This window comes from Brachycentrus maculatus, unplaced genomic scaffold (genome assembly GCF_059751285.1).
Source record: "Brachycentrus maculatus isolate JH-2025_06_01 unplaced genomic scaffold, ASM5975128v1 h1tg000202l, whole genome shotgun sequence".
Lineage (NCBI taxonomy): Eukaryota > Metazoa > Arthropoda > Insecta > Trichoptera > Brachycentridae > Brachycentrus > Brachycentrus maculatus.
In genome coordinates, this window is record NW_028280953.1 from 3161193 (window position 1) to 3184809 (window position 23617).

The 23617-nt window shown below is 33.9% G+C and overlaps 3 protein-coding genes across 4 annotated transcripts in view; 1 reads left to right on the forward strand and 2 right to left on the reverse strand.

The window, feature by feature from the left end:
• Ctr1A (Copper transporter 1A) overlaps positions 1 to 10324 on the reverse strand; it is a 43821-nt gene extending 33497 nt beyond the window's left edge. The window contains exon 1 of one of the 2 annotated variants that reach the window (XM_088263733.1): positions 10067 to 10315. The gene's annotated coding sequence lies outside the window, so the exon portion shown is untranslated. Of the gene's footprint in view, positions 1 to 10066 lie in introns of both variants that reach the window. The other variant, XM_088263732.1, reaches the window with a different exon arrangement.
• Positions 10325 to 11117: 793 nt separating this feature from the next.
• LOC148307322 (uncharacterized) lies at positions 11118 to 19625 on the reverse strand. The gene is made up of 7 exons (XM_088263641.1): positions 19393 to 19625; positions 18086 to 18238; positions 16706 to 17211; positions 15355 to 15460; positions 14744 to 14886; positions 13706 to 13879; positions 11118 to 12668 (listed from the first exon to the last, which is right to left on the reverse strand). Exons 1-7 carry the CDS (start codon positions 19411 to 19413, stop codon positions 12485 to 12487), a joined length of 1287 nt encoding a protein of 428 aa, XP_088119767.1. The 5' UTR covers positions 19414 to 19625; the 3' UTR covers positions 11118 to 12484.
• Positions 19626 to 20200: 575 nt separating this feature from the next.
• Positions 20201 to 22975, forward strand: Asciz (ASCIZ zinc finger protein). Its single transcript, XM_088263648.1, has one exon. It carries the CDS (start codon positions 20346 to 20348, stop codon positions 22623 to 22625), a length of 2280 nt encoding a protein of 759 aa, XP_088119774.1. The 5' UTR covers positions 20201 to 20345; the 3' UTR covers positions 22626 to 22975.
• Positions 22976 to 23617: the final 642 nt, after the last annotated feature.

Below are 23617 nucleotides of genomic sequence, written 5' to 3' on the forward strand. Positions count from 1 at the left end.
AAAAGTTCATACAATTTCCTCAACCGCATAAAAAGCTTAAAAGTTAAAGGAAGAAATGATAATATAGTCAATGTAATAAAATAATATAGTAAAAGGCAACGTTGTACTGAGGAGAAAGAGAATCGACCGATAGGAAGCTAGATGCCATCCCCTCCAAAAGGCCATATATAGGATGCTATGAAAAGCCAATGCAGGGAAATGCAGCCAATGCGAGTGTTTTTGCCTAGAATTTTCACTCATGAATTACATGAAATTGTACATTAACTTTAAACATAGACCAGTCACGAGTAGGCATAGGCTATAAAACTTAAAAAGTTGAAGCCTGAGTAGTCATGATAAGCGGTGTTTCATAAGCCGTAGCTAAAGTCACTTAGACCATTGTTCCGCAAAGTGTCTGGGCATTTACAGGTCTTATGACCGTCATAGGCTGGATTGAAACCAGCCTATGACGGTCATAAGCCCTGTAATATGTGAAGAATAATAAAGTCTGGCCATAATGCCCAGTCTTCCAAATTCTTCTTCATCTATGTTGAGATGTGAAAAAAATCATGTAAAGAATATAATCTCGCGACGGAGATTTGGCATTTTTTGGGCAGAGCCCTGATATTTTCAGATTGTATAGAAATTTTATCACACAACAATAACATTTGGAATATTATGTAATAGTTTCAGTGTTTAATTCAGCAACTTGTTTTTTTAAACGAATGCGTAACTTGTTTATCATTTATTATAGAATAGTAATCACCAAGAAACGTCACGGTTTTTTGTGTCTAAAACAAAGAGTCGAATGTCGGAATATAAGAAATTGGACGGGGATCAGAACAGTCTAGGCGCTTTTTAGAGCTGCCCGAGACAGGGACACATACTCTCAATTTATAGTCGACTAGGAGGACCTGACACGACACACGAAGAAGAAGAAGACACCGAAAAAAAATTAAATAAATAAATAAAGACGAGTGATTTGAACGGAATATTGTATGTGTTCGTGTTGCTTTGTCATTTGCAATCCACAAGCGTTGACAGTACAGTAAAACCTCGATATAACGGACTTATTGGGGAGAGGTGTCCGTTAAAGTCCGTTATATGGTATGAATACAGTTTTTTTTTTAATATGAACAATGTATTTGGATATAAATAAACAGTACAGTTGTCCGCCTGTGGTGCAACGGTTAGGGTGTTTGGTTACCATGCTGGAGGTCCCAGGTTCGATTCCGGGGGGGAGGGGTCAAATATTTTTTTTCACTCTATTATTCATATTTATTCAATATTACCCTGGACTGGTACCTGAGACGGAGAACTGATCAACTTTCTTTCATGTGTTAACAATCAAGATAACACTGCGTATACATGATGCAGTTCCCTATGCACCATTGGGGTGCGGATAAGGGTTTGAAGAAGAAGGAGGAAGAAGAAACAATACAAAACACAAGCAAAATTCTATCCTTGTCTTCGGACACTCGTCGCGAAGTGACATCGCTGTTTGATATCGAAGATCAGGCAGGGAACTGCAAGCAACAAGTCAGCGAAATGATTAAAAAAAATCACTTGAGTCGTCGACCTGCTAATACCCGAGTAGCCGTTCAATACATAAAAACGTACGACTATCATTAGTGGTCGAGAAATGAAAGTAGTAATCAATGAACTTGACCGATGTTTGGGAGAAGACGATAAGACGCAAATTAACATGACCAAACGACTTTAAAAATTGCGTTATACGTATATAATATTACATTATTCTACAGAGTATATTTTTTTATACATAAATTGATAAATCTAAGTGATAGAAGGGAAATCACTGATCTGTTTCTGTTATATAAAATTATTAACAATTTTTTGGACAGCCCTGATCTCCTAAACCAAATAAAGCTTAGCGTGCGCCAAAGAGGTACTAGGCAAAAATCTTTATTCGCAGTATTTGTACGTAATGCAAACTATGCCATGTTCTCTCCGATTTCGCGGCTTCACATGTTAGCCAATGCTTTTGAAAGTATAGATTTATTCAATATATTGTTATCCTCCTTGAAATCTGTACTTTCTCAGCATTTCTTCTCCATGTTATAATGGATAAATTTAAACGTTGTGTTTCACTCTCTCTTACTGCTCACCGATAGTGTTTGAAGGAGACGTGTATTTACTATTTACTAGTGCTTACTACTTGTTATTTTATTTTATTTTTTTAATTATGATTTTATGTTATAAGACTATTTGTTACAAGATTTTTTGTTTCTCTATTAGTGTATTCATTTGTGTATTTTTTATTTTTTTTTGTATTAGATACTGTATATATGTATTATATGTATTACTTTAAAGGCTTCAGCCGTTTAATAAATAAATAAATAAATAAATAAATACGAAGAGAATATGGAAGCCCGGGTATTTACAGGGTTTACAACAAGTCATTGGTTGCTTTATCCATGTAAAGTTCTCGTGTGAAAATCGTATGTTCAATGTTACTGTTGTATTGGATACTAAATACATGGTAGATGTATAATATATCTCAACACAGACGGAGCACATTTTTTACGGTGGGAATATGGAAGTCTGGGCATTATTTACAGGATTTACAGCTTTTGTCATTGGCTGATTTATCCATGTAAAGTTCTTGTGTAAAAATTGTTTATTGGGTATTTGACAATAAATATTTTCAAGGTGTATTATATGCCTAGACAGAGCATATTTTACACGGAGGGAATATGGAAGTCTGGCCATTTACAGGGCTTACAACTTGTCATTGGCTACTTTATCCATGTAAAGTTCTTGGGTGAAAATCGTATTTTAAGCATATGATATTGAATTCTATTTTTCAAGATCTATTAGATGTTTCAACACTGACGTACCATATTTTCACATTTAAAAAAAGTACACTCTTTTGAGCGTACTTTTTTCCAACGAGCGTCAACGCAATATAATAAACTCCTAAGTGGATAAACCCTGATTTGTGAACAAAGATTTAGACACACTCACAATATCGTGTGTTACTGTTACGCTTAGAAGTCGGATCTCGGAACTAGACACTATTTTTTTTAAATACCTAACGCCCAAGTGACTTTTAAATCTAGGTACGGCTTATGCAACACCGCTTATCATGTCCCTACTTAGGCTTCAACTTTATAAGTTTTATAGCCTATACCTACTCGTGAGTGGATTTACTCTTTATGTTTAAAGTTACTTTAATTTATTTATTGATTCGGCATTAACTTTGTGGAATGACAAGTAAAAATTAAACACTTGTATAATACCACTTATTAAGTTTTATTTCATTAGACACGACTAGTTTGAAAGTAGACGAACATATTTAGTTTTTATAGCCTATACCTACTCGTGAGTGGATTTATTCTTTATGTTTAAAGTTACTTTAATTTATTTATTGATTCGGCATCAACTTTGTGGAATGACAAGTAAAAATTTAAAAATTAAACACTTGTATAATACCACTTATTAAGTTTTATTTCATTACACACGACTAGTTTGAAAGTAGACGAACATATTTAGTTTTTATAGCCTATACCTACTCGTGAGTGGATTTATTCTTTATGTTTAAAGTTACTTTAATTTATTTATTGATTCGGCATCAACTTTGTGGAATGACAAGTAAAAATTTAAAAATTAAACACTTGTATAATACCACTTATTAAGTTTTATTTCATTACACACGACTAGTTTAAAAGTAGACGAAAATATGTAGTTTTATAGCCTATAATAAATACCTACTCGTGAGTGGATTTACTCTTTATGTTTAAACTTACTATAATTTCTAGTAATTCATGTTTATTTTTTAAATTACCTAACGTCCAAGTGACTCTGAAATCTAGCTACGGCTTATGCAGCACCGCTTATCATGATCCTACTCAGGCTTCAACTTTTTAAGTTTCATAGCCTATGCCTACTCGTGAGTAGATTTACTCTTTATGTTTAAAGTTACTTTAATTTATTTATTGATTCGGAATACTTTGTGGAATGACAAGTAAAAATTAAGCACTTGTATAATACCACTTATTAAGTTTTATTTCATTACACACGACTAGTTTAAAAGTAGACGAAAATATTTAGTTTTATAGCCTATAATAAATACCTACTCGTGAGTAGATTTACTCTTTATGTTTAAAGTTACTGTAATTTCTTGTAATTCACGAGTGAAAATTCTAGGCTAAATACTCGGAACTCGACACTATTACATCGCACGTGGCCCGTTCTGATTGGTCCGATAATTTACATTATAATAATAAGCCTTGGGACAAAATCAAAGGCAGCCAGTCGCCACTCCTCGGACCTACTCCGCTGCGGACTGCCGAGTCGAGAGTGTGGAGCGATGGAGGGATATCGCGTCGGTAGTGAGAGTAAAGGGTAACCAATCACGGAAATAATATCTATGAAAATAGCAACGAAAAAATCGTAATTCAATAGGATTTTATTATTTATTATTTTTATTATTTTTACCTTGACCGCCGTGGAAATCGAACCCAGGACCCACAGCAAGGTGGAAAACCAAACGCACTTACCATTACCCTATAAGTAAATTTACAGTGAAGAAAAAAATACAGCGAAATATCTGTGTTTTTATTATTTACACAAATATTTCGATTTCATACTATTTCTGTGAGCCTCTCATTATTAGAAATATGTATCAAATCGTGGTAGAGTGGGTTCGAACCGAGAAACTCCGACTTAATAGTCCGCGACAGTAACCGCGGGACCACAACCCGACACAATTCTAATACGCACGTGTTTTTATATACCTGCAACAGGTAAAACATGTTTTTATTTTTATTTTATTTATTCTTAATCTACTACAATGGCTGCATCATCTGTTGATCGTAGTAGAGATACACGAAAATCTAATCATTGCTCATGGCGGACAGCATGCTTTCTGACAGCTGCAATACTTTTATATAAAAGCGTTGCGAAATTAAACAATCTGGAAATGTATAGCTTCTATTTTCTTTCTTTCAACTTTTACAAGACTGAGCCACAGCCAGATAAAATAAATATTAGAGCGTAAAATCACTTATATTTATTAAGAAACTAAGTAACCTTAACGCCGCTGGTGAGTTTTTTTTTTTGCTCGTTAGTTTTCCTTATCACCTGCCGATGAAAACAACTGTAGTTTTCGAAACTAGTCGTGTGTAACGAAATAAAACTCAATAAGTGGTATTATACAAGTATTAATTTTTTTTAAATTAAAGTTAATTATATTATTTTTTGACATATCATCAAAGATGAAGAAGAATATGGAAGTCTGGGCATTTACGGGGCTGACGACCGTCACAGGTTGGTTTAAGTGATCACTTTACACACGTTTAACACTCAACAATTCTACCCATTATTGACAACCACACTACTCAAATTCTTGGAAGTTCTATATATATATGAACCAATTTTGAAACATTGTTCTTGAATCACTAGAACTTCACTAGAGACATCTATTGGTGAAACGAAAAGAAGCTTTTTTACTGAGCAGAAACCCTTTCGTTAGTACGTAAGGTCCGAATCCAGGATTATAAATCACATACACGAGAAACGCCAGAAAATATCATTTTCTTTTTTTTTTTTATTTTAGCTTATAATTTGACCAGTTAATATTATTTACAAGATTTTGAGTGTGTCCAAATACTTGTTCACACATCTGGATTTTCTCCAATTATAGGAGTTATTTTTCGTAATTTTTATAATGTGAAAAATAACTCCTACTGTTGGAGATAATCTAGATATCGCTCACTTTTTTCAAGAACTTCATAAATCAAAAATCGTCAGTTTTCAGTTGTGCATGTTTTTGGAATGCCCAAAAAATGTACTATATCCCACCAAAAGCGGTATATTTTTAACTTAATATTTACCCGCTTCAGGGCAGAAAGTATTGTTTTTGCATTTTGAAGAAAAGGTATCGTTTAATTATTTTTTTAAAATATACTTAATATTTTTCAAATGGAGAAAAAACCTTCAGGTTTTACCTAAAAAGATCTGTTGCACAGTAAAAAGTTCAATAAGAGGCTTGATATTTATTTTTAATAAATTGTATTATATTTTTGAACTTTAAAAACGATCTCCTGAAAAAAAACAGTTTTTTTGATTTATGACGTTGTTGAAAGGAGTGAGCGATATGTGAACAAGTATATGGACACACTCAAAATGTTGTAAAATTAATATCTTGATCATTTAAAATTATATTTCATATGTTTTGCAGTCGAGTTACTACATCCAGCGTTTCATGAAACAATACGCTACGTAGTCAATTGTTCGATTCAAGTTATTATTGTATGCATTGTGTATCGTAGATTGTATATCAATAAACTTGGCTCGCAGCGATGTTATTGTAAAATAAAATTGTTTAAAACTGTACAACAATTAATGAATAATGTTGTTGAACATCAGTATGTAATAATATTTCCATTGCCATTCAAACATCAGATGATTTACCACTCCATGTTTTATATTTATAACACGTTAAACGCCATGGGGGCACCGGTGACCTCGCCTGTGTTGGTCCGCAGCGCCATGGGGGACACCGGTGACCCATCGTCAAATAAAATAATTGAATAAACTAAATACATTATATTATTAAAATACGTATATTACAAAGATGATTTATCACTTAATGTTTTATATTTGCAACACGTTAAACGCCATGGGGGCACCGGTGACCTCGCCTGTGTTGGACCGCAGCGCCATGGGGGACACCGGTGACCCATCGTCAAATAAAATAATTGAATAAATTAAAATACGTAAATTACTGAAAAGTTCTTTTTTTTGTGAATGGATCATTCTCGTGTGTTATTATTGGCTAATAAATTAATATGAAAAATCACAAGACTATCGGTAACATTATTATTGAAATCTGAAGAGAAGTAAGGGAGATATTAAGGTTTAAACTGTAGATAATTTAATAAAACGAAAAACGGACACCGCTATACGTCATCAAATTCAACGTCATCGGGTGTGTTATAGGGCGTATCCTTTTATGTATCTGCTTTATAGAGCTGTAATAGTACAGTATCTACTCAATGAATTAGGGCCACGCAGAATTTCGCGCAATTTCTCAATTCAAACAGGAATAACTCAGAGAAAACCTTGAATAAAACAACATTGAATTTTATTTACACATGAACACTTTATTACGCTTAAATTATGCATATATATTCATATAAATATAGTTAGTATTTAGTATTTCCACCTTTGGCAGAAATAACTGCCTCAATTCTTTTTGGCATACTTAAAATGCACTGTTTTATCATGTTTTTTATTTCTTCGTCTTCTGACCGAATTTTTTGAATATTTTTTTTTAGACAGTCTACTGTCGGATTTGGAAATGAGTTTACCTTATTTTTTAACATGCTCCATACGTTTTCTATAGGATTAAGGTCCGGAAAATTTCCAGGCCAGGGGAGCAAAGGCAGATTTTTGTTAGACAAAAATTTTATTATTGATTTAGCCCGGTGGCAAGGTCCTGGCCCTGCATGAAGGTGTATGGACCTTCTGTTGGGTCGAGTGTATGGTAGAAGGGCAATAAAATTCGTTCGAAGACCTGCTTATAGGAATTTTGGTTCATTGTTCCTTCCACGAAAAACAACGGCCCAGGTAAATTGTTAATAATACATGACCATATCATTGTTGCAGGGGGGTGTTTGATAACTTTTACCACACAGGCCTCATTGTAACGTTCCATTGGTGTTCTCCTGACGAATCGACGGCTCTCTGTCACGGCTTCTAACCGGCACTCATCACTAAAGATGACCTGAAAAATAATGAAAATTTAAGTTTAATTCAAATATATAAGTTTATTTACTAAAATGATATGTTGAAAATTCAATTAAAATAAATACCTTTTTCCAATCATCTACCGAGTAATTTCGATGTAGCCTGGCCCATTTTAATCGATCCGCTTTCATTCGTGGTGTCAATTTTGGTACTTTTACAGGGCGCTTGCATTTCAGATTTACTTCGTAAAGACGTCGCCTCAGTGTTGATACCGATATATTTATACCCTCTTCTTCCAATTTTATTTTTAATGTTTTTGCTGATGCACTACGGTTTTCTAAGGCACTTTGAACGATTTTTCGATCAGTCCTCGGTGTTGTTTTTCTAATCCTACGACAGTTCTTTCGCCGATTGCTGGTGGCGGGTGACTGATTTTTTATTGATTTTGAAATTCTGTCCACTGTTTGACGAGAAACGTTTTCTTTTTTTGAAATTTCTCTATTAGATAGTATTTCTAATTTCAGTAGCACTATAACACTAGACTTTTTTTCCTCGGAAATGTCTTTACTTTTTCCCATTTTGTCCTTTTCAAAAAAAACACTTGTGTTTACAAAAAAATTTTATACTTTATTAACTGAAATTAAAAATTAAGTTTTTTTCACAAAACACGATAACTATATAACCTCTCTGAACAAAACAACAACCAGAACTCAAGAAACTTCACTAATAAATGAGATAAGACTATTTTTTGAACTTTCAATTATCTGTCTACCTGTGCTAATTAGAGACCTTTCTCAGAAAAAGGGTTTGAAATTTTGTAAAGGCTTTAATGATCCAGGTATATTTTACATATTATTGAAGGTAATATACATGATATTAGATATCAATAGAAAACTTAAAGTATTTATGTAAAATAAATATAATAATCCAAAAGATTTCAGAGTATTCAAAAAAATAATGGGTGGCCCTAATTCATTGAGTAGATACTGTAGTAGTGTGGATTCGTTACTGTGACGTCATTCGTTACCAACTTACGAAAACAACGTTTTTACGAAGGCGAATTTTGCAAAAGGAAATGATGAATGAAAATATTGATTATATCGATCGTTATAAACACAAAACAGTGTAAGCACAATCCTTTGTAGGTTGAGTATGTTAAATTGGATATTCCCCCCGAGTGATAATACCCTATTTCAAAATTGACAAATTTTAGTACTGGCGTTAAACGTGTTAAAAACAATACATATTGAAGGATATTTAAATCTAGGTATTAACAGGGCTTACACCCTATCGTAGGCTGGTTTTAGCGATCACTTTATACACGCGTAACATTCACCATTTTATCCATGATTGACAACCACACTATTCAAAGAGTGGTATATATTCTATAATTGACACCTTTTACATCTAGTTCTCGGCACTATCTATGGTGGAATTGAGTAAGTTTTTATTTTATTTAGCAGAGACCTTCATGAAATGACGTAATATTCTTCCAGAATTACTTTACATACTAGAGACGCTAAAAAAATGATATGTTAATGTAAATAATTCCTATGTGGACAACCTAGATTTGCGAACAAATATTTGGACACACTCAAAATACTGTCAATACATATTGCATAAAATAAACATCTTCTTCTTTTTCTTATATCAACTCCTGTGGTACATAGGGCACCGTATTGAATCGATGTAATTATATGAAGCTAGGACGATCGATCCTGCGATTCAAATCCATGGATAAAGACAGATTTGGGAAAGGAAATGGAAGAGGATCAATAGGTACTAAAAGAAAGTAAAAGAAGATTAGAGTATCGGTTATGGATAGGGCACTCAGGGTGCATATCCATACGAGCTTGTGTAAAATATACACTGGTAATATGTTCTCATTTGAAATGGGTGTGGAATAAATTTAATGGGATTCAGATGACGCAAGTGACGGAGCTCACGGTGAAGGACATTACTTCTATCCGGGAAAGGGAATGGAGGAGAAAAGTAAGTAATGGGTAGGATACTCGGGTATCAATACCGTACAAGCTAGTGAAACTTGGATACCGACATTTTGTACACATCTCTAGAAGATAATAAATAATAAATGATTAGCTAGAATTTGTTATAATAATTTTATAAATTTAGCAAACCTATTTCTGGAATAAATAAGCCCAGAAATGTTTAAAGACAACAAATAAACACAAATTTGCGTATTTTCTTTTTTATCATAACGTTAAAAATCTAGCATATGTTTGATCGACTTAGTCACTATATACGGGCAAAAGGTAGAAAGATTTAGAAAATATTTTCCTAATTATAAATAATTAGTATCCAACAATAAATTGTGAAAGAAATATTTTAATAGCTGTGACTTTGTGAGACTTACCGTAGTATATAGGCAGATTTTAATCGAGTTTAAAGGTTATATAATGATATTTCACTCAGTCGGATAAATTAAAAAAACCTAGAGTATTTTCACGGAATAATCACAAAGCACCTCAAACTGAACACATTCCGATTGAGTCCAATGACACACGCTGAATGAAAACTCGAGCAAAATTCCCTTTCACTCGACACAATTTGTTAACGAAAAGTGACAGCGCGATCGACATAGATATTGCACTGAACTAGATCGGTAGTTATTACAAATTTATGAATACTCTGATTTTGACGTAATAAATAGATATAGGCTTTTCAATTAGTTCTTACGTACAAAAATTGTAAAAGCCTACATTCACACTGAAGATATTTGCATTTTTATAAAGATGTTTGTAAAAATAATTAAACTTTCTTTTAGAGCCCTTTAATGATTTTAAAATATCTTCTTCTTCTTCTTACCCTTATCCGCATCCAATGGTGCATAGGGCACTGCATTGTATTGATGCAGTGTTATTTTGATCGTAACTTACATGAAGGCAAGGTGATCACTCTAGCGCTTCAGGGACCAGTCCAGGGCAATATTAAATAATTGAGTGAAAATCACTTATAATTTTTTTCACCCCCCCTGGGAATCGAACCCGGGACCTCCAGCACGGTAGCTAAACATGCTAATCACTACACCACGGAGACTGACAAAATTAAACGGCCAATTATTATGTTCCTATTTGGATATTTCAGCTTATCTCTTTTATACCTGAACATAAGACTATTTGAATGAAACAATAAATGTTTTGGATTGTATTCCTGAGAGGCCCCCCCTTCAAGTCAATTAAAAAACATTTTTTTCATGATTTTATGTAACCTTATTCTGCATAAATCAAAAACAGTGCCTTGAGCAAAGTTAGGGGTGATGAGGGTATGCAGTTCAGATTTGTTTGTGTTTAGTTTCTACCTTCAGGGGGATTTCAAAATTATATCCTTATTTAATAAATGAAAAGTTTTCTTGTAATTTTGAATTGATTTTTTTGTGATATGAATTTTTGAATACAAAAAAAACGGAGATTTAGAATTTTTTATTTTCTTTCTTACAGAATTACACAAATAAATGTTTGACATAGATAAAAAGAAATAAAATTGTAAAATATATATGGCATGGTGACTGAAAATACAGAAAGATTTGTTTGGGATACATTCACAGCTTATAATTTTTTTTATTTGACATTTGGAAATGGCAGTAAATAAAATGAACTTTCAAAAATGTCAGCTTTTTTATATATTTACACATATTTTTTGTTACCCTTTAATAAAATAATTACTTCACGCTAATATTTACAACACACATTTTTATTAAATTATCTATATTTTAAAAATTCAATCTTAACATAACAGTAATAAACACATGACAAAACACATTCACAAAAGCGTGTTAAAACATATTTCACTCAAATAATAACTTCGACATTCATTTTATAACACATCTTCTTGCACCCTAACAGTATTTCTGTATGAATAAAATTTTATATTTAAATTACTTTTCGAGCGGAGGAATGCTCTCCCAAAACTAGCATAAATTAAAAACCATAAAAAAAGTAGCACTGTTCACAAAATTTAATATATGAATCATAAGTACATTTCACTTTATCAAACATATTTGTATTAAAAAAATTGCATTATTGAAAACCTTGCCACATGTATGAGATTATTTGATAAAATAATATAAAATATTTATTGAGAGACATTCTTAAAAAAACATATAAACATTAATTTTAAGATAAAGCAGTTTTGGCACATTTGAGAATTATCCCGGAACGTTCTAAAGTATAAATGTTGTTAGAAATATTATTCAAAGTATTGTCGTACATAAAATAATATTTCTCAACACTCAAGAGAGTATGAGCCTACAAGTTACGTCGGCAGATTTTATTCCTGAATGAATCATTTTATACATAAAACACACATTGCACTGCCATCTACAGTTGAAAGGTTGTTGATTAGATATCATACAGACTTAAACTCAAAAACATTTTAACGGTTAGACAAATGATTTTTTTCTTACAATGAATTAATTTACACCCGCAGACCACTGGCGACGGGATTTGATAATTATGTACATATAGTTAAGACCATAAAAAAAGGATTGGTACATAATATTTATAAAAAAAACATTGGATAATTCCTTCTTTTCTGACTTTGAAATGAGGCCGGCGCAGAAGGTAAAAATACCCTTCCCGTACTTAAGCATCAATCGACCGAATGGGTAGAAATACCTTTCCCGTCCTAAGTGTGATAATATTGTTGATTAAAACTATTAAATTATATAGTTTAATATATAAAAGCGTTGTTCTGTTGATTGTCCTTTGGGGTATGTTAATCTCGAAACACAAGTCTTTTTATATCACGCATGTCGTTTATACCCTTTCTCCTGCTAGGTTGGTTGGGAGTCTGCTAATTTCCTGATGAATGTGTAGGGCACTCCAGGATGCACCCGGGCGACATGCTTCTTGAGGTTGGAAGTGTGGTTGCACCGATAGCCGCACTGATCGCAGCAGTAAGGACGCTCGTTGGTGTGCGTTCTCTTGTGCACTTTCAGCGAGTTGATAAAGTTTGTTCTGAAAATAAACAAAACATCAGTAAATAAATCGATCACTTACACCAGTCAATATCAGACTAGAAACCCTGTAAAAACATCAATATTTTCATCTACATAAACTACTTGCTTTATTTTCATATAACAAATTAAAAAAACAAATTTGATATATAGATCATAAAGGTACAGATACACATGCTACTAATTAAGCATGATTATAAGTATGCTTAAGACGAGCATGCTCTCAAGCTGTATACATTTGCTTGAAATACGCATGATCGTTTACTTACATCGATACTGGCATGCTCATAAGCAAACCTGCTCAGATGCGTTTAGAGCACTCCCCTTCTACCCGCGCTGCAGTTAGAATGCTCGAAAATCAAAAGACTGATGATTTTTTATTTATATTTTTAGCAAAGTACATACACATAATGGTCAGCACGTTCGGCTACCGTTCTGGAGGTCCCGGGTTCGATTCCCAAGGGAGGTAAAATAAATATAAGTGATTTTTTTCACTGTAATATTTATTAAATATTACTCTGGACTGGTACCTGAAGCGGAGGGCTGATCACCTTTCCTTCATGCGTAAACGATCAAGATAACACTGCGTTTATATGACGCAGTGCCCTATCCACCATTGGATGCGGATAAGGGTTTTTATTATTATTACATACACACATGCTACTAAGTAGCAATAGCTCTATAATAGCATGCCTTTGTATAAGCATGTGCATCTAGACCTTAAGGGAGGTGGAATCCATTTGTAAACTAAGATTTGGACACATTTGAACACTATAACAATATGTAATATGATATAAAAACAAAGACTACTTACAGCGAGAAATGGAATAAATACTTTGTTTATCTACTATCATCAGCTTTATCTATTAAGTTTTGTTGGTTAATGACCAGTTTCGTTGTTTTTGTGACATCATCAAAAATGTTTAACGTCGGGAGGACATTGGGCATTTAGGAGTGGCAGGAGAATATAACAGAAAGATATATATTACTTATAAAGGCGGCATATAAACCCCAGAAAGAAGAAGCATATATCTTTACCTAAAGTCACAAGCGTCGCAGAAGTAGGGCTTCTCTTCAGTGTGGATTCTCTTGTGTTTCTTGAGATTGGATGATATCTTACAAGCGTAGCGGCACCCCTCAAAATCACACACGTATGGACTCTCTCCTGTATGGACACGGTGATGTTTTCGCAAGTCCGCCATGAGGTAGCACCTATCAGAAACAAAAACATAAAAATATATTCAATTTCTCAACAGATACCTGATCTACTCCCGTTATTCATAAAATTATTAAAAAACGGAACTAATTATAAAAGAGCCATTGATAATCCTCCCTTAGTTTTTCCTTCTACCTCCTTCCCTAAACTCCCTTTTTCCTTTTATCATCTTTTGTAATTTATGTTTTTTTAAATGTTAATTTCTTATTTATGTTTTTTTAAATGTTCAAGTACTATCTTCCCTCATATATCGATTGCAAACAGCTTCATATGGTATTAAACGTTTTGATCAATATCACTGGTCTGTTTTTGGTTGGTTGAAGATATTGCTTTCTAGCAATAAGCCCTCCAATGTACTTATTTATTTTCTGTACATGAAGTTTAAATAAATAAAATAAATAATTGGATAATGGAGATGGTTAGATATGAAAGAGATTGTATTATGGACCATATCATCCATGATTGCAAAGAGATCATGACTAAGAAATACTCATTAAATAATAATTGTAACATGTGCTTGAATATTTAAAATTGTAACTACATATATGATGAGTAACTTAATAACTTTATACACTGTCTTCTTTCTGGCTCCTTCTTATTGTTTTTGTAGACTATTGGGCTCAGCTCTCCTCGTCCACAGGTTGTAGGTCCTTCAATCATACACCTAGGCCATGCCTTCAAATCATGTTATCTTTCTGTAGCATCCATGAATTTTTTTGGTCTTCCGCTAGATGTCTTTCGAGGACGATCCATCGCCTGGGTTACAATATGTTCAGGTAGCTTTATATGGGTACTGTGAATGAGTTCAATTTTCCCAAGTCTCACATGCTCGGATACCACTCAGCGGATGCAGGACTTACTTGTAGGGGCAGATTTCGCAGACCAGGGACTTGCCGCCGCCGTGCTGCATCATCTTGTGGTGCTTGAGGGCCGCCTTCAGGTACGTGCTGAAGATGCACGTCTCCGAGGCGTCGCACTTCATGGGCTCGCCCGTCGGGTGGTACTGGAAGCAAGCGGCCCGGTGAGCACAAAGACAAACAGCAGTAGCATTTGCTGACCACTTATTTCAACAATTTTAATTGTAATATAAAACAGATATCGCAAAATTTAAGATCCAATGTCCTAGATTTTCAGATGTCCAAATACTAATATTTTAACAATCAATCATTCAATGTTCATTTTGATGTAATACGATTTAAAATTACTAACTGCATTCTTAAACTAATATTCCTGTGAACCATTATTTTTTTAGATCGGAGTTGCATTTATTATTTACCCTTAGGACGTTTAATTTAAATCTGTGTTGGGAACAGGAGGGATAATCTATTGTGTGCCAATCAGGAACTTCTCAGCGTTATTGGTAATATAATTAAAGATCAAGATGATGCTTCGTCAATATGATGTAATGCCCTACGCACCATTGAGCAAGGACAAGGGTTATATAAGAAGACACGAAAATAGTATTAGATACCTTTTTGGTGTGATATACGAGACTATTGTTGTGTTTGGCTCGGAAGTTACATCCGTTTTTCTTACAGATGTACGGAATCTCTCCGGAATGCTGGCGGTAATGCTTTCTGGAAACATAATAAGTACCAATATCATGCATCACATATAAGCACCAATAGTAAAACATAGAGAGACCATTTGATTGGTGTGATCATAGGTTGCTGCGTCTTACTCCTTATCTTCACATACAATGACTGCACGAATAAAATTTGTCATACATACCTGATCTCAAAGCTACAAAGTATACGCCTATTCTAGGCCTTTGTATGGTACAAAATTTCACAACCGTATAAGAGAAGTACCGTAGAACAAGGCTACTTTAACTTTGATGTGTTACTTGAGCCCAGTACAAAAAAATATTTAGATCTGTACATATTTGGTCTACATTAATGAACGTATCGACATGATTCATTGTTTCCCTGACAGGTGACATTTATTGTCACGATACGTTCATTATTGTAGACCAAATACAGTTTTAAATCTCTTTTTTGTACTGGGCTCAAGTAACACATCAAAGTTCAAGTAGCCCCATTCTAAGGTACCTTAAATGAAACTCTATTCAGAAGCATACTGTTGTATGGAAGCAAAACGTGGACTAACGAGCAGGCAGAACTGGGGTGGTGTTTGAGATGTAGTGCTATAAGTGCATGTTGGAGATTCATCGGTCGGAAGATGTAGGGAATAACAAGGTATTAAGCAGTGCTGAGAAGTCTAGATGCTTACTAAATAAAGTAAGCCAAATGGATAGACCATAATATAAGACATCCAGGCCTGCTTCTTATGATTGCGGAGGTTTGTGCGAAAGCACAAACTACAGCAGACAATCCCGCTTAAACTGTATGGACCACATTATCTCCGACATGCGCTGTAGCCGAGTTGAAAAGACAAGCAGAGAATAGAGACTTACCATGAAAGAAGCAAACCAAACATCACACAGATTGTAGCCCACAAAGAAGATAAGAGGAGAAAATGATTTATAAATTAAATCGATGAGATTTGGTATTTGAGACTAATTATTCGACATAATTTGGAAGTGATATATTTTGTCCGCCTCCGTAGTGTAAGGGTCAGCACGCTCGGCTACCGTTCTGAAGGTCCCGGGTTCGATTCCCAAGGGGGGTAAAATAAATATAAGTGATTTTTTCACTGTAATATTTATTCCATATTATCCTGGAATGGTACCTGAAGCGGAAGGCTGATCACCTTTCCTTCATGTGTAAACGATCAAGATAACACTGCGTTTATATGATGCAGTGCCCTATGCACCGTTGGGTGCGGATAAGGGTTTTTTAAAAAAAAAAAAAATTATATACCTAAGATCCGATGCAGTAGCTCCTCTGTATATACACTGATCACACTGAAAATCTTTTCCACCTTTATGATCGTTCTTCTTATGCGAATTGAGTTTGGTGAACTCGGTGGTCGTGTAGTCACAATTAGAACGATTGCACGAATACGTGCTACTGGTGTGTTCGACAGACTGCTTTGTTTTTCTCTTCACGCGTTGTATTATCGTTTTCTTTTCCCGGGGAGTGGCCGGCCAGTCAGGACTGGAGCACCTGTCTGGCGATGGCAACATGTCATAATCGTCTATAGAGTCTTGTTTTATATCATCGATAATCTCGCTATCGAACTCTGTTTTCAATTCATTAACTATGGGGTTTTTTTGATGACTGAATTTATTTTTTGCCCGTTTAGCTTTGTGTCTTTTTGATTTTCTTTCTTTCTTCTTGATTTCTTCCGGAGTGTTTGGTTTTCTGATACATTGAATAGGAGGAGAGTGCGCTCTTGTCATTAAAGGGTCCTGATCTTGTATATTCTAGAAAGAAGGGAAAGATACATTATAAATATAAGATACAAACAATTTGGATCTATAATTTAAGTTTTACTTGGTAAATATGTACTACTATTTTTTTAAATCTATTTTGGCAAATGTTTCGATACATTCTGCATCATTTTCAAACAATGTATGGTGTTTGAAAACTATGCGGAATATATCGCTCACTCCTTTCAAGAACGTCATAAATCAAAAATCGTCAATTTTCAGTTGTGCATGTTTTCGGAATGCCCAGAAAATGTACTATATCCCAGCAAAATAGGCCTATTTTTAACTTAATATTTACCCGCTACAGGGCAGAAAATGTTGTTTTTGCATTTTGAAGAAAATGTATTGTTTAATTATTTTTTTAAATAAAAAAAAATATTTTTCACATGGAGAAAAAACCTTCAGGTTTTACCTAAAAAGATCTGTTGCACAGTAAAAAGTTCAATAAGTGGCATGATATTTATTTTTAATACATTGTGTTATATTTTTAAACTTTAAAATCGTTCTCCTGAAAATTCAAGTATTTTGATTTATGACGTTCTTGAAAGGAGTGAGCGATATGTAAACTCACAGATTTTAAGAAACAGCGGTATTTAACAAATAAAACATGAATTAAAATGGAAAAATATTACCACAAAGTGACTGTTGAATCAATTCATGAAATTTGAATCTTCTCAGTACATTCTTGAAGAATTGCAAGTCAACTACTTGCGCATACAGAAAGCTACAGATTGAGTCTACTGCTGCTCACTGGCAGTCTGTCCGTCTTAAAGGTAAATGAAAATAGAGAGAGAGGAAGAACTTTTTCATAATTTGCATTCTGATTTATCCATAATATACCCATAGTGTGTCGAATTCTATCAGTTACCTCGTCAATGTCGGTGAGATGTTCTATCTTGACAAAGCCCTTTGGCACTACCTCCACGTATAGCACGTGTTTCGTGGCCGGACCGTACGCCTTCCCACTCTCCAGATAGCGATCCGGCGAACACCGGTCCGTCGGCAATGGAGACATCCGGAACTGTGAAAAGATTTCATATATCTAAATATATATAAAAATTCAGACCTGGCTCTATAATATAGTGATTATTACGTTTGAATCTAATGTATGAGGTATGGAATCCACTCCAAGTAAGGTCAACATCAACACTCTCATCCTGACATTGGTACCATAAACCAAGCAAGGACACAAAATGCCGAATCCTGGAAACGTGAACAGAAGGCCTGTTGACGACAGTCAACAGTCCAGTTTCTCCTGAGGAGTTTTATGTGGTTTCCTCCCAGCAACGGGCAAATGCTGACAAGTTCTTGATTGCTCACACTAGATTATCCCTCCTGTTCCCAACACAGATTAAAATAAAACATGTTTTTAGCTATAAGAAACAAAAATCCACTAATTGATCTATAAATCTTGTGCGTAAATAGCAAGGTAAATAATAAATGCAACTCCCATCTAAAAAAAAACAATACTCTGTTCTAAGGACAAAATGCAGTAAAAGAAAACAATGGAAAAAAAAAACTAAATAAAAGTTTGTCCCTGGTTTTATTCTCAGGAGGATCTAAGTAAAAATAACTGTAATTTCACTTTAATATTTATTTAAACAACATCCTGGGCTATTTATTACCTGAAGTATAGGACGGAAAAACATGGAAAAAACAGAAGAAGTGTGGACATCAGTGGTGCTAACCTTGGCTTCCACAATTATAAATATACAACAAATTTCTCTCTGATCATTATCTACACTCAATGGTGCATAAAGCACCACATCACAGGAATTGAACGGTGTCAACTTTATATTTAACCATGCTGAGAATTGATATTTGTTTTTTTTTTTAAGCATCTTCTTTTTCTTCTAACCCAATGGTGCATAGGGCACTTCATAGTATTGACGCAGTGTTATTAACTGATATTACGCTCTGTGTTACAATCGGGAGGCCAATAAGATCCCAAATTTATGTAATTAATCACAGATAGGAGTATGGTAAATATAATAATCAGTAAGGACCAAAAATAGAGTTAGGTGCAAAATATCTAAAAATATATTTAGTGCACACGGAACGTAAGTATAAATGGATGATTGCAATATATTTTTTTATGTAAATAAAAAGTCGTTTATGACAACCTAAATGTGTAGATTACCCAATTTTACATGCACAACATCAATAATTACTTACAAATTCCGAAGTACGTTCCATGTTGCATTGGATTTTAGCAGCTTTATTTAGTAAATATGATAGCTTCAATATAATTTACATACATAAGAATACATCATAATTGAATAATCCGTATTTATTATTTTTAACATGTTGATCTTTAGTTGATAAAGTACACAATAAATACATTTTTACTCCAATTTCAGAAAAAAATACATTGTTTTGACATTTGTTTGTTCTTTTAATACATAGACAAAAATATTGAAGAGGCGCGTTCTAAACAACGAGGCCAATTTCTGTGTTAGTTATTAGGTACCTATACATTAAATCTTGTGTAAGTATTTGGATTTATTACTCCCTATTCTTTGAATGATTTTATTACCATATCTACCTCAAATTATTCGAATTGAGTTTAAATTTTGAACTTTACATTATTTTATTCATTTTGCATAATTTTTTGATGCAATAGACTTTCAATTTTTTTTTTACGCCCAAAGTTTATCGTATTCAAATAGTATTTGTGTCAACACTTATTATGGTTTCAATTTTATTACCTCAGTCAAAGAAAAATAACCTCAACAAGATCCAAGTTTTTCGGTAAAAGGTTATTATTATAAAATATAGGGAACGGTCAAATATTGGTCAAATTAAATAGGGTACATTTTTTTAAGTGACCCCGAATTTTACGCTCCCGTTTATCGGATTCCAAATGTGGAAATATCCTTTCCAAAAAGTTGATTTTAGTTGTAATTTCGGGCAATTATAAAGAATATTAAAAAATGTAGATCACACATTAGACCTCAGTATGATCGTTCAACTATTGGTCCGAATAAATAAATGAACGCAGCCCAACGGGAAATGTCATATTAAACGTCAAATTTCGTTAAAAAAAACATATAACAATTTTCACAGAGTTTATCGTTCATTCTAATTTAATAATAGTTTAAAAGGTTAATTAATATAATTTCATCAGAATGGCGGACGTGGTCGACATCTTCCCCACCGAAGTGGAATTAACAGAATCTCTAGATGATCACGTATGCCCGGAAGAAAACTGCAGAAGCGTCTTCAAAAAGTCTCCGCATTTAAAAATGCACCTTGTCAAACACCACAAAATTGGAGAGATGACCCCCACTTCAAAGCAACGTAAAGCGAGATTTTTCTGTCCCGTGGAACAATGTATTTATAATTTTAAAAGTAAAGAAGATAAATGCTTCTCACAGAACCGTTTGTTGAAGCAACATTACATGAAAGTGCATGGGCCAAAGAGGTTTGAGTGTGAGAAATGTAATTCCAAGTTTTCTATTCAATCCATGTATAAACGCCATTTAAACACATGCGGGCTTACGTTTACATGTAAAGCTTGCGGCTGGACATATAATGAGAAAAATTCTCTAGTTTTACATTTGTATAGAAAACATCCTCATCTCCACCAACTTTATAAACAAAACAAATACGATCTAAACCACTCTTTGAGCACTGGAAATTCTTTAGAAGAGGAGAATCAAAAGCTTCCGGTTCCACATAATCCTGATTCTACGCTTTCATCGCATATATTGATCCACGACACTGGCCAAAATATGGTCGCTGGAAATCAAAATGAACCTTCAGTAAATAATAATCAACAAAATATTACTTTACAATCAAAAGTATATTTTAATCAGTTGCCAACAGAATCATTAGAAAATCCACAAAAAGAAATGAAAATCTTCATGTCTGATTTATCTAACTCTCACATTAATCCTGTTGTGATCGGCACTTTAACGAAATGCAGTAATGAAAATGGTTTATACTCAATTCAAGATGGAAAGAATAACACTCAAATAGTTTATGGAGCCCCTAGTTACATCTTACTGCCAACAAATACTATTATGCCCAATGTAATATATCCTCAAAGTATTATTTCTAACAATAACAGTACAAAATCAAAACCAAGGAAAAAGCCTAAGAAATGTAACCCAAAAGTCCTTTCGAAAGACGGTAAAAGAATTAGAAAAAAGACGCAGCTTAGCGCTATCGATAGAATGAAAGAAGCTTTAGTAAATGTCGATGAATCAAGTATCTCATCATTCAACCGAGACAGGTTTACCCAAACAACTTTGAAGATTGTTAAAAAACGAAATAATTCTTTCACCAAAAAGTTCAATGCTGAAACGCAAACATTCATATCAAATGGAAATTCAAAACGCAAAGTTAAATTGGATAAAGCCACTAATTTGTCTTACGATAATAATAAAAGGACCTTTGCGACACAGACAAATTGTACTGTGCAAGAAAATCTCGTTTCTAAAGATGACCATGTAAAATCAACCAAAGATGCTGTCAATTTTTGTGAAACATTCGTCACATCCAAACCTTTATGCGTAAGTCTTCCAAAAAAGAAAGTTATGAAGTATGATATAGCGTGTGATACAACCATGGATTTTGAAGGAGATTTAGGCAATTCCAAACAGTATGGTGAAAACTTAAACCTTTCTCAATTTGAAACATCATCAAACAGTATTTCCGATATAGCTGACTTTTCTACAGTTAAAAATAAGGTGATTCACCGAGAAAATAAACTGAGCATTGCATTAGAACCGAGTCTTAGTGGAATCGACGACTGCAATATAAATACACCTAATGCTTCATCTAACTATTCACCTACCATGGATTCTCAATTTACTTACGGAGAGTGCCCAGGTAATTCAACGACTATCGAAACCCAAACGGCATTGGATGAACTGCTTTACTCAAATCGATGGAAACACGACTCGATACTTTTTTCTGAATTAATTTGTTTATCAGATATTCAGACGCAAACTGCTTGGCCTGCGGACACTACTAATTTAGACACCAAAATAAATTTTAACGATAATTGTTTGGGTACTGAATTAGATTCATCTAAAGATCCAGTTAACTACAGTGATTGTGAGAGTGCCTTGATTTCAACTGAAACCCAAACTAATGATAATATTTTCGGCTTTCCCACAAACGTATCAACATTCGAAGAGCCGCGAAATGATTCTCCCGACTTTTCGTTCAAAGAAACCCAAACTTGCGATTGTTTTGTAGATGAAATGAGTTTTTCAGATTATGAATTTGGCAATTTACGGTCTTCTTCGTTTCCTTCTAGTAAAATGCACGTTTCAAATTGCTGCCGAGTTTTATTGAACAGAAAATCGGATGTTTTTCTTTCGTGTACTTCTAGCGAGACTCAAACTTATCTCGATGATCAAATGATAAATAAAGATTTAGCGGGTGACAGCCCTTGACCCTGGTTTATGTAATTATGATTTATCTTGAGTCTTTTCCCAGAAAGTCTTTCCATGGTATTTTTTGCGTAAAATTAACAGCTGTATTCATTAACGTATCGATTATACATACATATATATGTAAATGTATAAAATTCTTTATAGTACCTATTGTTTTGAATGGAAACCTATGGTTTCTATACTGGACCTGGGAATGTGGTGGACGTTTAAGACATTTTAGAGAGTACCTTTTGTTAAAGGTACTTTAGTATGAACAGTAAAACTATAGTATGAACAATAAAATAAACATGTAAATAAAATACAATAAGTTGTTTATAATAATAATATGTACAAAAAATATTTCAAATCGATGGCGATTATTAAAAAATAAATGTTATTTATTATTTGTTTATTTTTTTAAATAAAATAACCATTTGAAAATTTATGCTTTTTATTTTTTTATTTTTTGTGCCTTTATATTATCTATCTGTACTTTAATCTCAAAAGTTAGTTTCTACGTTTTTATATTGTCCCACTAAAGGGTTAAAGATAATAAACGAGTTCCAGTTCCTTGGATCTCAAATCAGCAATGAAGGAACTTGGGAAGGAGAGATTAGACGTCGTATCGCCATCGCCAAAAGTGCCATGTCTAAGCTAGACAAAATCTGGAAAGACCGGGGTGTGAGTAACAACACCAAGATGAAGCTTGTCAGGAGCTTGGTCCACTCCATTTTTCTCTATGCTGCTGAAACATGGACCATAAAAGCAGCAGAAAGGAAAAAAATTGATGCCTTCGAAATGTGGTGTTGGAAGCGCATGCTCCAAATTCCATGGACAGCTAGACGCACCAATGAGTCCATTCGCCAGGAACTACGCTTGGATGGCTTGACTCTGGCCAATACCTGTACCCGACGGATTCTCCAGTTCTTTGGACACATTGCGCGTGGCAACGAGGATAGCCTGGAACGACTAGTTGTGATCGGTAGCCTGGAGGTAAAGAAAGGGAGAGGAAG